The sequence below is a fragment of the Montipora capricornis genome, chromosome 6 (genome assembly GCF_036669925.1).
Source record: "Montipora capricornis isolate CH-2021 chromosome 6, ASM3666992v2, whole genome shotgun sequence".
Taxonomy (NCBI): Eukaryota; Metazoa; Cnidaria; class Anthozoa; order Scleractinia; family Acroporidae; genus Montipora; species Montipora capricornis.
Genome location: NC_090888.1, coordinates 13,786,906 through 13,799,974, shown reverse-complemented (window position 1 = coordinate 13,799,974; position 13,069 = coordinate 13,786,906). Strand labels below are relative to the sequence as shown.

The window sequence follows — 13,069 nt, the reverse complement described above, 5'->3', positions numbered from 1 at the left end:
CAGGGTCAGCGGAACCGGGGAGCTGGGGGGACAATTTCAAGCAAAAAATGAAAATTAAAAAGAAAAAAAGGAAAGAAGAAAAAGAAAAAGAAAAATAATTTTAAAACCCATAAACCATAAAAAAAGAAAATTAACAGAAGGAAAAACGAGACAAATATATGTATCAAGTAACAAATAAGAAGTAAAACATATTTTATTTTACGGTTGACCATGTTTACTTTTTTGATATCTCGTCGAGTAGCCTTTCCGAGCCTCAAGATTTCACAATTTTCTAGCGGAGAATTTCCCCAGAAACCCCTATGCGTTAGCGTCTCCGGTGCTTGCTTTTTAGCACCCCCCCCCCCCCCCCCCTCACCCCATACAAAATACGCTTCGCCAAATATGTCCACTAAAAACAATGAATTAGCTAAAGACAACGTGTTAGTTAACATTCACGGAACATTCATAAGAACACCACATTTGTTTATAGCAACTAATTTTGATAAAAGCCAATTCACTGGTTGTTTATTCATTGATTTAAAAAAAGGCTTTCAATACGGTAAATTAACACAATCTTCTCTCTAAACTTGAAAGCTATGGCTTCAGAGGAGTAGTAAATGATTGGTTTAAGAAATTCTTCTACCGGCCTTTTGAAGTCAATCTGTAATTAGCATGATATCTTCTCTGAGCAAACTAAACAGTATCTATTACTACCATGTTCCTTTTTCTAACCAAACGCAATTTTGACGATAATAATAATGTTAACAATTGAAAAAAATGCTCAAGTAAACATAAATCGGCCAAGATGATCCCAAGTTTTCGCAGACAATATACGACTGTATAATGGTTATATATCGGACACCAGTCAAACTCTCTGCGGAGTTCCTCAAGGTTAAGTGCTGGGACCCTGGCTTTTTCTCTTGTATGTTAATGATTTATATAAATCTTCCAATAAGATTCATTTCTGCTTGTTTGCCGATGGTACTAGTGTAACTTATGCAAACAGAGATCTTAAAACACTTGTATTTAACGAAGAGCTTTCCGTGCAAAGTGTGTACGTGGTTAACTGTCAATAAACTAACCTTGAATGCCGAAAAATCTAATTATATCATCTTTCATCCACGCCAAAAAACTCTTTCCTTTCATCCCAATATTAGAATAATAGATAGCAACTCAAATACTGGCCAACCGTTAGAAATGAAAAACTAAATCAAATATCTTGGTATACTCATTGATTCGAACCTTTCATGGAAATATCATGAAGATTGCCTTGGCAAAAAGTCAATGAAACAATCGGGATCATTGCCAAGCTCAGACATTTTGTTCCCCGAAGACCATTGATATCGAAGCCGGAAAAAAATCATCATATATTGCCCTTGTATTACAAAAATAGCAACACGTAAAATGGTCCCGGTATATCTCCTGACCATACATCCGGTATTGTTTTTGCATGTCGGTGAGCCGGTATTCCATAGCACTCATCTACGAGAAAACTAAAGTCAATGAGTTTCGGAAAGAGATCCATAATAGTGTCAATTGTTTGAATTCTGAGAAAACCATAGCTCTATGCAATACAAGAATCATAAGTCTCTGCAATGAACTAAGAAAACGAAATTATTAAAACAGAAACTTCCTTCCTGTCCGGATAATTGTGGCCGATTTATGTCTACTTAAGCTTTTTTTTTTTTTTTCAATTGTTATCATTACTATTATCGTTAAAATTGCGTCTGGTTAGAAAAAGGAACATGCACGGCAGTAATAGATACTGCCAAGAGAAAATCTCTTGTATATAACTAATCCATACAGAGGAGGACATCAAATTACACATGAAGTAGAAACTTTAAAACTGATTTTTCTTGAATTATAGCCCACTCCAATTTTGAATTTAGCCGGTTATGATTAATGTAATTTGTATAAAATTGCAGTTGTGCGAAAAATGTACGACTTTCTATAACTTTCGGGTACACTGAAGGAAAAAAATAGCACTGAAAATTCACCCTATTCACACAAATGGCGAGAAAGTCTACTTTCACATACAAGACTACTGTTGGCCAAACGTAGATTTTTCGGATTCGTCTTTTTTTTTTGTAGGAGGGCCAGCTGAACAACACCCTTAATGTCTGCACTTAGGTGGAGTACATATTACCTGTGCGCTTCTAGACTAGTCATCATCATCATCATCATCATCATGGTATCCCTCGAAAACGAGTAAGATTGTCTATTCAACTTCTAGTCTTGTGCATCCGTTGGTGACTAAAGAGTCCAATTCTAGAGTGGCACGCTTTGCCACAGGCGGGGCAGATGTAGGAGGCCTGCTGAGACAAAGCAGGGGCAGCTTCATGTTCTTTACGGCGTTGGCGTTTTTCCTCCGCTTTCTGACGCCGCTCTTTCTCAAATAGCGCCACGCTCTCCCGGACTGCATGTCTCCATCTGGGTCTGTCACGTGCTAGATCTTCCCAGGTCGTCAGACCAATGTGGCACACCTTAAAATTTGCTTTGAGATTGTCCTTGAAACGCTTCCGCTGCCCCCTTGTGCTCTGGTGCCAGAACCCAACTCTCCGAAGTGGATCTGCTTGGGGAAGCGCGAGTCCATCAACATGACCAGTCCAACGCAGTTGATTTTCGATTATCATGGCCTCGATACTGGTGCATTGTGCTTCGTCAAGGACGCTGGAATTTGTCCGTCGATCCTGCCAGGTCACACCCAGGATGCGTGTCAGGCAGCGCTGATGGTACTTTTCCAGGACGTTAAGGTGTCTCCTATAGGTCGTCCAGGTCTCCGAGCCATAAAGGAGGGACGGAAGCACGACAGCCTTGTACACAAGGAGTTTGGTGCCTTTCCTCAGACTCCTCTCCGCAAACACTCTCTCCCGAAGCCTTCCAAAGGCACAACTTGCAGCCTTAAGGCGATGAATGGTCTCCGCCTCGATGTCAGCTTTTGTTGAGAGGACACTGCCAAGATAGGGGAAGATCTGGACATTCTTTAGTGTGGACCCCTGATACTCATGGGAGAGGGCGAGGGATGCTGGCCTGGGGCAGGTTGGAAGAGGACTTCTGTCTTTTTTACGTTCACCGAGAGACCGAGGCTCTCTTAGGCGAGCGTAAACGCATCCAGCATTGCCTGAAGTTGACGCTCTGAGGTGGCGCAGACGCAGTAGTCATCCGCATACTGGAGCTCAATCAGTGAAGTGGTGGAGGTCTTTGACCGTGCCTTCAGCCTTCGCAGATTAAACAGCCCTCCGTCCATTCGATAGATGATCTCTACACCGTCAGGTAATCTGTCTCGGATCAGGTGAAAGATGGCTGAGATGAAGATGGAAAAGAGGGTTGGTGCGATGACACAGCCTTGCTTCACGCCAGTCCGTACCTCGAAGGCCTCGCCACCAGTGCCGCCTAGAACCCTGGCGGACATGCCGTCATGAAGGAGTCTCAAGATAGAAATGAACTTCTCCGGGCAGCCGTATTTAGCCAGGATTCTCCATAGCGCTTCTCGATTGATAGAGTCGAACGCTTTTGTGAGATCAATAAAAGCCATATATAATGGCTGACGCTGCTCCCGACATTTTTCTTGCAACTGCCGGGCAGTGAAGATCATGTCAGTTGTTCCTCTATTTGGGCGGAAGCCACATTGAGACTCTGGCAGGAAGCCATCAGCATGCGGAGCTAGACGGTTGGCAAGGATTCAAGCAATAATTCTAGACTATTATAACCAAGCATACGGCATTGGTGTTAACTCACTTATTCCGTCAGATCGGCATCACTTACGAGTCACGTTTATCGGCTTGCACTGGCTTGGAGGGGGACTACCCCTGACCTGTACCAAAGTCTTGAATTGTGACTTTATTAGTGGACTGCTTAAACGAAGTGTTCTTTCATTCCATCAAAATGTACGCCTTTGCTTTTATAAAACATGGAGTCTTTTCAGTAAAATTAAAGATATTTGCTGGGTACACTTACTTAACTTTTTAGGTTGAAAAAGAGATGAGTTGCATATTCATCATCATATCAGTTTTCTTTTTCAAGGTACTTAGACAAATTTTTCGGAAATTCCGGTTTAATTACTGCTGAGGTATTTCAGTAATAGTTTATTAATGTTATAGCGGTGTTTCAGAGCTGTTTCCCCCAACAAGATTCGTAACCGAATAATTATTGAAGAGAAAATACCCGTTTTTTTGTGCTTGGAATTACAAAACCTTTGTCCCATCAAATGATGGTAACATATCTGAGAATTAAACTTAAATTAATTATAAGCGTCAAGGGCTCTAAAACGGAAATCCCCGATTTAAACAGCCGGCCCTTCGTGACTAAGGTGGAAGATTATGACATTTCCAAACTATTAGAAACCGGAATCACATGAGAGTTTTCACGATTGCAGGAAAAAGCAGTTTCGATGTTGCTTAGTGTTCATCAATATATACTTAATATCTTTGAAAGTACTATAAATAGAATGCTTACAACTCCCCGAACCTTTCATTTACATCACTAATAAAAACGGACTCTATATGTTAGAATTTCGTCATGATACTTTCCCCACCCAACCATTTATTTAAATAGCGAGGTCGTTCAGTCAAAAAGTCAGTATGCAACAGGTTCAATCACTGATTGTTCGTGGCAGAGTGCATAGGTGAAAATCAGAGCTGACTTTGCTCGTTTCATCGTTCACGGAAAGGAGGTAAGCAAGGTGTTATTTTGAAAAAGCATACATGTCTATACACTTTAAAAAGGCTTGATCACACCCCATGATATGCCATGATATAGAGTCCACTTGCTTTGAAATCCTGTGATGTTAGATGAGCAGTGGAACTCAAGTAAATCAGCCACTTCTTTCTCTCAAAATTAACGCTTTAGAAAGAGTGACTCAAATCGTGTAACATGACAAAACCATAGCTATGTGATTATTCAGTACTAATACAGTTCCTTTATGTTATTGAGTAAGTTTCCCTTCTGTATACCAGGCATTTTGGATATATCACCACAAAAAGTTACATATACATCATGTCTAACAGCGGTTTTCAGTTGGCTTGGTGGATATTCCTGATCTGTGGTAAGTAAGAATGACGCTTAACTAATATTTTATCTGTTTCGAAGTTTTCCCAAAAAGAGTCCTTAGTGGATACTAACTCACAAATGCGATTTCGGACATGTTTACATAGACATACAAACTCATTTCAGTGATGATCAGGAAAAATGCCTGCCTTTTAACACTTAGTAAATCAAGTGAATACTTAATTGATTTTGGCAAATCCCACTGGTCTTTGTTCTAATGCTATGTAAACATTCATTACATCGTTAAAACAAGCAATCTATAACTTAATTGTATACATATTTCCCTTCTCTTAGTTAAAGCGGTATATTTCTAATCACCTCGGCTGCCTTACTCATAAATTAATGCCTGTGCTAATGGCAAACTTTCTTTATCATAGCTTTACTCATCAATATATGACAGTGGCACTATACTTTCACTTTCGATAGCGAAAAGTCCCTGGGTACAATAAACCGGAAAAACATAGGCAAACTGTGACAGTGGCAGATGTACAAGATTATTTTCGGACACTGTGACATAGATCCTCATATGTTTTTTATTTTTATTTTAATGTATTAGCGAAAACGCATAGGAACCATAATTTTAAGGTAACACACAAATTACCTTAAATTTTCATTGTTTAATCGCTACATAACACACTGGAATAGTATTCCATCGAACATTATGCATGCACCTTGACATGTTAAGTAGTTTTAAGACATATCTATTACATCATTTGTGTCAATTTTAAAACAGGTGTAACTTGTGAGTGACAAGTATGTAATCTAATTAAAATAGCTTTGGGCTGTATGTAAATTTCATAATTTTTAGTGTCAATTTTAGTACGCAATTTAATTAGGCTAGTTTTGGGCCGCAATTAAATTTACTTCTCAATTTTTTGAATGTTTAATATTGGAGAATATTCTTTGTATGAGAATTTAGTTTCCCTCAATATTATTCTCCACTGCACTTTTTGTATCTTCTGTAATTCTTTTTACTTGTATTAGCATGACAAAGTATTGTTAAATACTAAACTTAAGGTTAATTCAAACAGGGATCACTCAATACATCACATCACTGACTTGCAAAATACATCATACCGAACCCGAAATTGCATGTCATTGCGTTTATTCGCAAACATCCCCAGCTATGGACAATTAAGTTTGAAACTCCCCGCTTTTTTCCTTACTTTCTTGAAAGTAATTCCTCGGCTTCCTCATCAACTTCAAAGTTGTTAAAAACCAATTGTACGGGGATCTGGGGAAGGTCCCGGAACTGGGGCCTTTTTCTCAAAAAAAGTCCAAAACCGTGACATGCCTCATATGCCATTTGCAATAAATTCCACGCTTACCTTCAGGCCTTCGCGCAAAAAAAACAAAAAAACAAAACAAAACAAAACAAAAAAAAAACAAAAAAACAATTCCTTTTTAAGCCTTCGGAGGGATTTTGGGGACCCAAAATATAACCGATAATTCTGGGGGTTTTGTGATCAAAAAGAACTGCTGGCCTCTTATAAGTTGAGCCTGTCCGTTTGGAATGTAAAGGGAAGGTTAGGGAAGATCAAACTCAGGGGCAATGAACTGAAATTGGTGCTTAGAATAAAGTATAAGGACAGTGTTTTCCCTCCTTAGGATCAGCTGTTATGTGCCAGGACTGCCCTAACGAGGCCATTAGCATAAAATGTGACGCACAAGTAGGAGTCAGCGAAATAAGCGAGACCAGTTGGAAAGCAGTAGGCTTCAAGCATCGGCTCGCGTTCTGCAAAGAGCATCAATGCATCGTGACACAGAAGTCAAGGAAACCACATGGAATACAAGTGTTGAGCATCGAGCGTGGAACGCTGACTTTGAAGCGCACATCTTGGAAATCAACAAGGCGTCTTGTGGAATTCAAGTGTACTGTTAGGCCGAAAAACTCGTTTACTTTCCTTAGGTCATTCATCACTGTCGATTTTTCTGTGGAATGTAAGTAAAGTAATTTTTAGTGTTTTTCGCGACAGGGTAGAGTTTGCGCTCGATTTAGAAGTTCTTTCTTAATTGGTTCAAATGAAATCTGCTTGAATAATGCGATTGTTAAAGGTTGCTGTTACCCAAGACCCTGGTAATTCTTTAAAAAATAACGGGCTTTCTCTTTTCCTTAGAGTGTTGACTTAGCATCGATTTGAGTTTGAAAAAATGGAAATTTGTTCCACAAGAAAGACCAACTGATGTCGGATAGAGCGGTTTTCAACTGAGTGTCGTAAATCGATACCAAAGCAATTACTTCGACCAATCACAGCAGGTACAAACAGCGCAATAAACCAATCCAAATTCGTAGCAATTCCATGTCACTTGCTCAAAGCGCAGAAAATTTCGGTTTCCCTTTTCACTGAATGATAAACTGGCGCTAGATTTTTAAACCAATCATGCACTAAGCGTAGCAATAGCAATGGCGTAGTACCTTCGACACTCATTTGAAAACTGCTCTATCACAATCAATTGTCTCGGATTATTGAAGTGCGTTCGACAGTCGCTTTGGAAGCAAAGGAGAAGAGTAGGAAAAGCAACAATCTTATAGGAACAAACAATCATAAGGTGAGCGATCGTCATTTGCGCATATGAAGCTCACCCTATGAACAGGATGCCCAAGGTTGAGAATTGAAAAAAGAAAGCTTACTATTGTTTTGTCATGGATAATTTCCTTGTCCTTGTTTATCTACACTTATGCAGGGGTTTCAATAGCGGGTATATCGCCGCCTGCCTTGCCTCACACGGCCGGCTAGTTTGCCTTGATTATTATAAACTTGTCAAACTGCCGCCTTCAATGGGCTATCATGGACGGCTATTTCAGAAGATATTGAAACCCCTGATTTATGGACATGTTCGTCGGACCAAGACAGTTTCCATGCGGCACTAGAATTAATTTTCCCTATAACCAGGAAACTGAGAACACTCAGGGGTTTCATGAATGAGTTTATCGCAAATGCGGCACTGAGTACAATGTGCACAGGTTGCTGCTTTCTTTTTCTAGATTGAAGAAATAGGAGGCTTAATTAATTAATTAAAGATAAAGAGCGTCGTGTTAAAATTCACCTGCTGCAGTAATATGAAATGAATTTATCGCCGCCTCTTCTGCATTCAGGTATTTGGAGCCATGTTGGCGCTGTTGAGAATTTGACAAATCACCTCATGAACATTTTGCCCTGGGAACTGGTTTCCGATGTTGAACTCTTCGACAATTTGAAACTCACTGAGAATAATAGGATTGCTGGCTGCACTTCGCGTGACGGCTGTTATGTGACCAATGAAAACCTTCATCCAAGATCAGCTCTTGCCGATCGATTGGAAGCAAAACAAGGTTCCATTCTTCTGTCACCTATACGATGTAGCGACGATGGACTTAAGATACCCGTGGCAGTGAAATACGTTTCCGTGTTTGAGAACTCCAGCGGAAAGGTCCATGCAAACGCTTTTCCGCGTCGATTTACCCTCGAGATACGTTTGAAGAACGACAAAGGTAAGGGACATGCACTATCGCTAGGCTTAGCTACATAATTCCCGAAAAAATGTCTAAAATTCTTTCCGGAATTTTCCAAACCATAGCTCTAAAATTCTTTTAGAAATGTCTAAAATTCTCCAAAAACGCTCTAAAATTCCCGAAAATTCTTACAAATTTCGTTTCTCATAGTGCAAAGTCTGCCATATGCATATTTGCTATCAAGCAAAAATCCGGATTCCGAAACTACGGTGAGAAACCGCTGCTTAGATGCACTGTAGGACCCCTTTTGGCGAATAAAGCCCCGTTTTATGTGACAACTTTTATGTGACAATTTTTATTTGCTCGTGTAGACTTGGGAAACTGGCCAATTTTTATGTGACAAATACATTAGCTGAAAAGCTGGCGTGTTAGCTTTTATGTCACAAATAAAAATTGTCATACACGGAAAATTGCTCGTGTAGATGACTCGTTACATAAAATGTAGCAAATATTGGTGGTCCCCAATCTTCCACTGAGAACGCGATCAAAATGACGGCCTCCACGTCGACCAGCGCTGCTTCCAGTAGAGGAATGTATTGGCCAGATCGAGTAATGAATTTGTTGCTAGAGGCCGTCAGAGAAAAGGAGAGTCTCTGGAAAACCAAAAGCGAGGCATACAAGAACCGAAACGTGAAAAAAGTACAGTACGAGGAAGTACTGCAATTGACAAAAGAAGAATTGCCAGACGCTGATTTCGTGCCTCACCTTTACGTGTCCAAAGTCATTACTGGCGCACTAAACTTCAAACTGTTGACAATTATTTGCTTTTCCATCTACACTATCAAATATATTTGTCACATAAAAATTGCTCGTGTAAACGGGGCTTAATCGCTGATAACGAATGGATATGAACGAACTAAACCCTCTCCTGGTAGGTTGGAATTAAAAAAAAAAAACAAGTTTTGTCAACGTTTTTGCCTCGAAAAGTTTTCAGCATGTCAGGTGAAAGTTCAAATTGCTCTAAAATTTTCGAAATTGTCATTTTTTCCTAAAATTCCCGAGAATTTCTAAAAGTTTTTTTTATGTCTAAAATTCCAAATAAAAATCCGGAATTATGTAGCTAAGCCTAAATGTCGCACACCCTCTTACCCAAGCATTCACAGCCTCAGCTGAGCAGTATTTATTTGTTAATCCATTTATCTCCCAGCTTAACGTTACAATTTATCAATCTGTTCCATCTTCCATTATTATTATTATTATTATTATTATTATTGTTAAGCCAATGAGTTGGTGAGCTTTGTATTTGTATGACCATTATTTTAAAATTACGTAGAAGCAACATGAAACGGTGAGAGCTCTCGCGACCGTTACAGCTCCACCCCCCCTTCCCCCCCCCCCCCCTCCCCGATCTCTTCCTGTCGGTAACTAAAGGTTTTCCAAAATCATGTTCCGTATTATGTGTACTTACAACAAACTTTTCTATTTCTTTTTAGAGAAAGGTCTCCAAGATAACTGCCTCTAAACGTCCCAGTGGGATTTCTTTTAATGTACCCGTGAAGAGACGTCGTTCGCAAAGAACCTAACCTTTGCATGACGTGTATCACGTCTGTCGAATTAGTTAAATGGCTCAGCTTGCTACCAAATAGATTACCAACGTGGTAATGGACCACTTTCATAATTGACGACGACTTTTACATTCTTTTGTATTTATGTTAATTATACCTACTGCCCTCGGTTTGAAACAAATATTCTTTCGAAATTTGCTCGTCATAGCGAGGCTAGAAAGGCTTATTTGAATTAAAACAAAAGAATATTTTATATGGCTGCCATTATGAAAGAGGTCTGTTGTCCGGTCCAATGTAACATAAATTAATTGCCTCGTGGAAGGCGTTTAATTAAGCACCCCTAAGATTAAGCCTCCTTGTTAGACCAGTTGTAGGTAAAAACAAGCCCTCCCATCCCCTCAAAAACAAAATGAAAGAGCGGGTCCGGGATAACCAACCCTCGTTTTGAATGTTCATTGCTATTACAATCATTATCTTTTATCTTTTAAGATATAATTTTGAGATGTTATTTGTACTGTACTAATTACGTAACAAGAGGCACCGTAGGACACAATCTTTGAAACCTAGTTTTAGATGCGTAATAGACGAAAGATATATTTACTTCTTTCAGAGAGCGCAGGTGAAGCAAAAAAAACAAACAAAAAAACCAAAAAAACAAACAAAAAAACAAAACAAAAACAAAAACAAAAAAATCAGAAAGAAAAAATATTACCAGAGTAAAACGGTAAAACCTGAAGTGTAGTAAAGCTTCAGAAACGGAGGTTAAATGTATCAAATTGGTACAAAATGAGTATGTGTCTTTGAAGTCAAAAGGATATTTGTTGTTCTTTAACTCACTCACCTTAAATTAGTGCATATTTAGACAATTCACTTTACCAAGTTAAATCCTTTCTTCTCTAGTAATATTGAGTATCCACACTTAAATAGTTGGTTGCAGCTTAGCGCCTTACAAATATGGCCAATAAATGCAAATAAAATAGAAATTATAATTAGTGCGCACTAGCAGATTTAGACAGTCCACTTTAGTAAGTTAAATCCTTTCTTGTCTTGTAGTAGTATTGTTTATCCATCCTCGACTATTCGGCTGCGTCTTACAAATCTATAGCTAAGAAGTGTAAATAAGATCCCTTCACCAGTTTGTAAAGAGTGCGCAGCATGCAGGCATGAAAGTTCTGCACTGACCTTCTGTCGAATCGGATATGTTGTGATGTAAGACCACCAAACTAAACGCCGAATGCATACCCTAGCGGGTCACGGCCGAGAGTTGAGTCATAATACATTACTATCATATTTTTATTCACCGTGATACATGTCAAGATAGCTTGAATCATATGATATCTATACAAACTAACCTTATTGTACGCAATTGGAAAATTAAAGCTAATTGTAGTTTTGTTATTTGCTTGTCCGTCTTTTGCTGACTCCCTGAATCCATAACATTTACATTTTGATCTGATTAAAACGACATAAACAAGGGTTCAGAACTCGGCCCCTATAAAGTAAAGGCACACTTCATTTACTTTACCTCCCCTCTCCACACCTTCCCCCCTCCCTCCGTACTATCAACGGGTTCAAACCCCGTTGAAGTCCTAAATTTTTCAGGCTTCTCTACGCAATTGCAAAACTTGCGTTCATAACTGCGAGGATCATAGCCTTCCTTGATTTCATATCCACAGTTCATATATGATCCATTTCATCATTGATTCATTCCTCACGAGAACATTAGAACCCACAAATGATCAGCTCCCAACGTCAGTGGCTTCATAGCTCAGTTGGTTACAGCGTCGCACCGGTATCGCGAGTTCACTGGTTCAAACCCATTTGAAGTCCTGGATTTTTTAGGCTTCTTTACACAAAAAAGTTGCGTTCATAACTGCGAGGATCCTAGTTTCACTTGAACTTATGAGTGCTCTACATCACGGAGACCACATTGATGACCTGACTGAGAAATGGTTATCCCTGACACCAAAACTGCCATGAATTCCTGTTTTCTACACCCTAACAAACATTCACAATCGGTCGGGTGACTATCATATCACGCTGCGAAAGCCCTAATGAACGAATCTGGTTTCTTTGAATTTCCAATTTTGACCATTAGGAGTTGTGTTTGGCCTGTCGACATCTTGAAACATCACCAAGTCTATCAAGAGAAAATGTAGGGACAGAGAGGGAGGCTACCGGTCCAGCCCTTGGGATATGTCATGTCCACGAAAGTTATTTTTAGACGAGCGGAAGTCTTCCGAGACGTCCGCATGCAGGCCAACCTTGGTCTGATGTTTGAAAGAAAATAAATATTGATCAGCCTTCCAAGTGCGCCGCCATTTTCTCTTTTGACTAAGAACCTGTGAGTGAGGCAAGACTGCATGCCGACGTCTTGGAAGACAGACTTCCGCTCGTCTAAAAATAACTTTCGTGGATATGACATATCCTGGCCAACGCCCTGAGCCTCCCTCTCTGTCCCCTCATTTTCTCTTGGTCTATGGATAAGGCAAGACGGCAACTATTTCGCATGCGTCCCGTAGTTTAGATAAGATTCCCCCAACATCTGCAGCTCTAAAGCAACATATTCTCCGAGCATCGTATCAAGGTAGCCATGTTTGGGGTCAAGTACACCTAGCACTTCCAGAGCTTCCAACTCCTGCTGAATGGTGATGGGAGAGAAATGGTCAATGGATACCTTTGTGGCCAACACTTCCACTAACCCAGCAAAGCTGCTATGAGTTCCTGTAAGGAAGCCTGCAGACGGTTGTGCAAGTGCTCAAAAGCAAACCTTCAGTGCACAGCCCCTGTGCGCTTATGGTCAAAGCCATGTTTATAGCCATGTGTGGAACGCGTCATTTTAAAAGTATAGAAGGTGTTTGCTATCCAACAAAATGATGCAAAAGAGGGTTTAATTTAAGATGACATCTTAAGTTTACTTGTGGAAACAAGTATTATTATTTTTTTATATTATCAATATGCTATTTTTACTATTATGCTTATTATTACAATCCAAATTTTAATATTTTCTGGAAGTCTTGACACTCCGTTGCGCAATTTTTTAAAT

General features: G+C 39.6%; 1 protein-coding gene and 1 long non-coding RNA gene across 2 annotated transcripts; both read left to right on the top strand.

Annotated features, from left to right (window-relative positions):
- Positions 1-4,523: 4,523 nt before the first annotated feature.
- LOC138054674 (uncharacterized) lies at positions 4,524-10,729 on the top strand. Its single transcript, XM_068901163.1, has 5 exons — positions 4,524-4,651; positions 4,935-5,023; positions 6,634-6,966; positions 8,123-8,497; positions 9,952-10,729. Exons 2-5 carry the CDS (start codon positions 4,975-4,977, stop codon positions 9,978-9,980), a joined length of 786 nt encoding a protein of 261 aa, XP_068757264.1. The 5' UTR covers positions 4,524-4,651; positions 4,935-4,974; the 3' UTR covers positions 9,981-10,729.
- A 301-nt stretch (positions 10,730-11,030) lies between these two features.
- LOC138054675 (uncharacterized) lies at positions 11,031-11,419 on the top strand. Its single transcript, XR_011133333.1, has 2 exons — positions 11,031-11,137; positions 11,185-11,419. It is a non-coding gene; the product is annotated as an uncharacterized lncRNA (long non-coding RNA).
- The last annotated feature ends 1,650 nt before the right edge of the window (positions 11,420-13,069 follow it).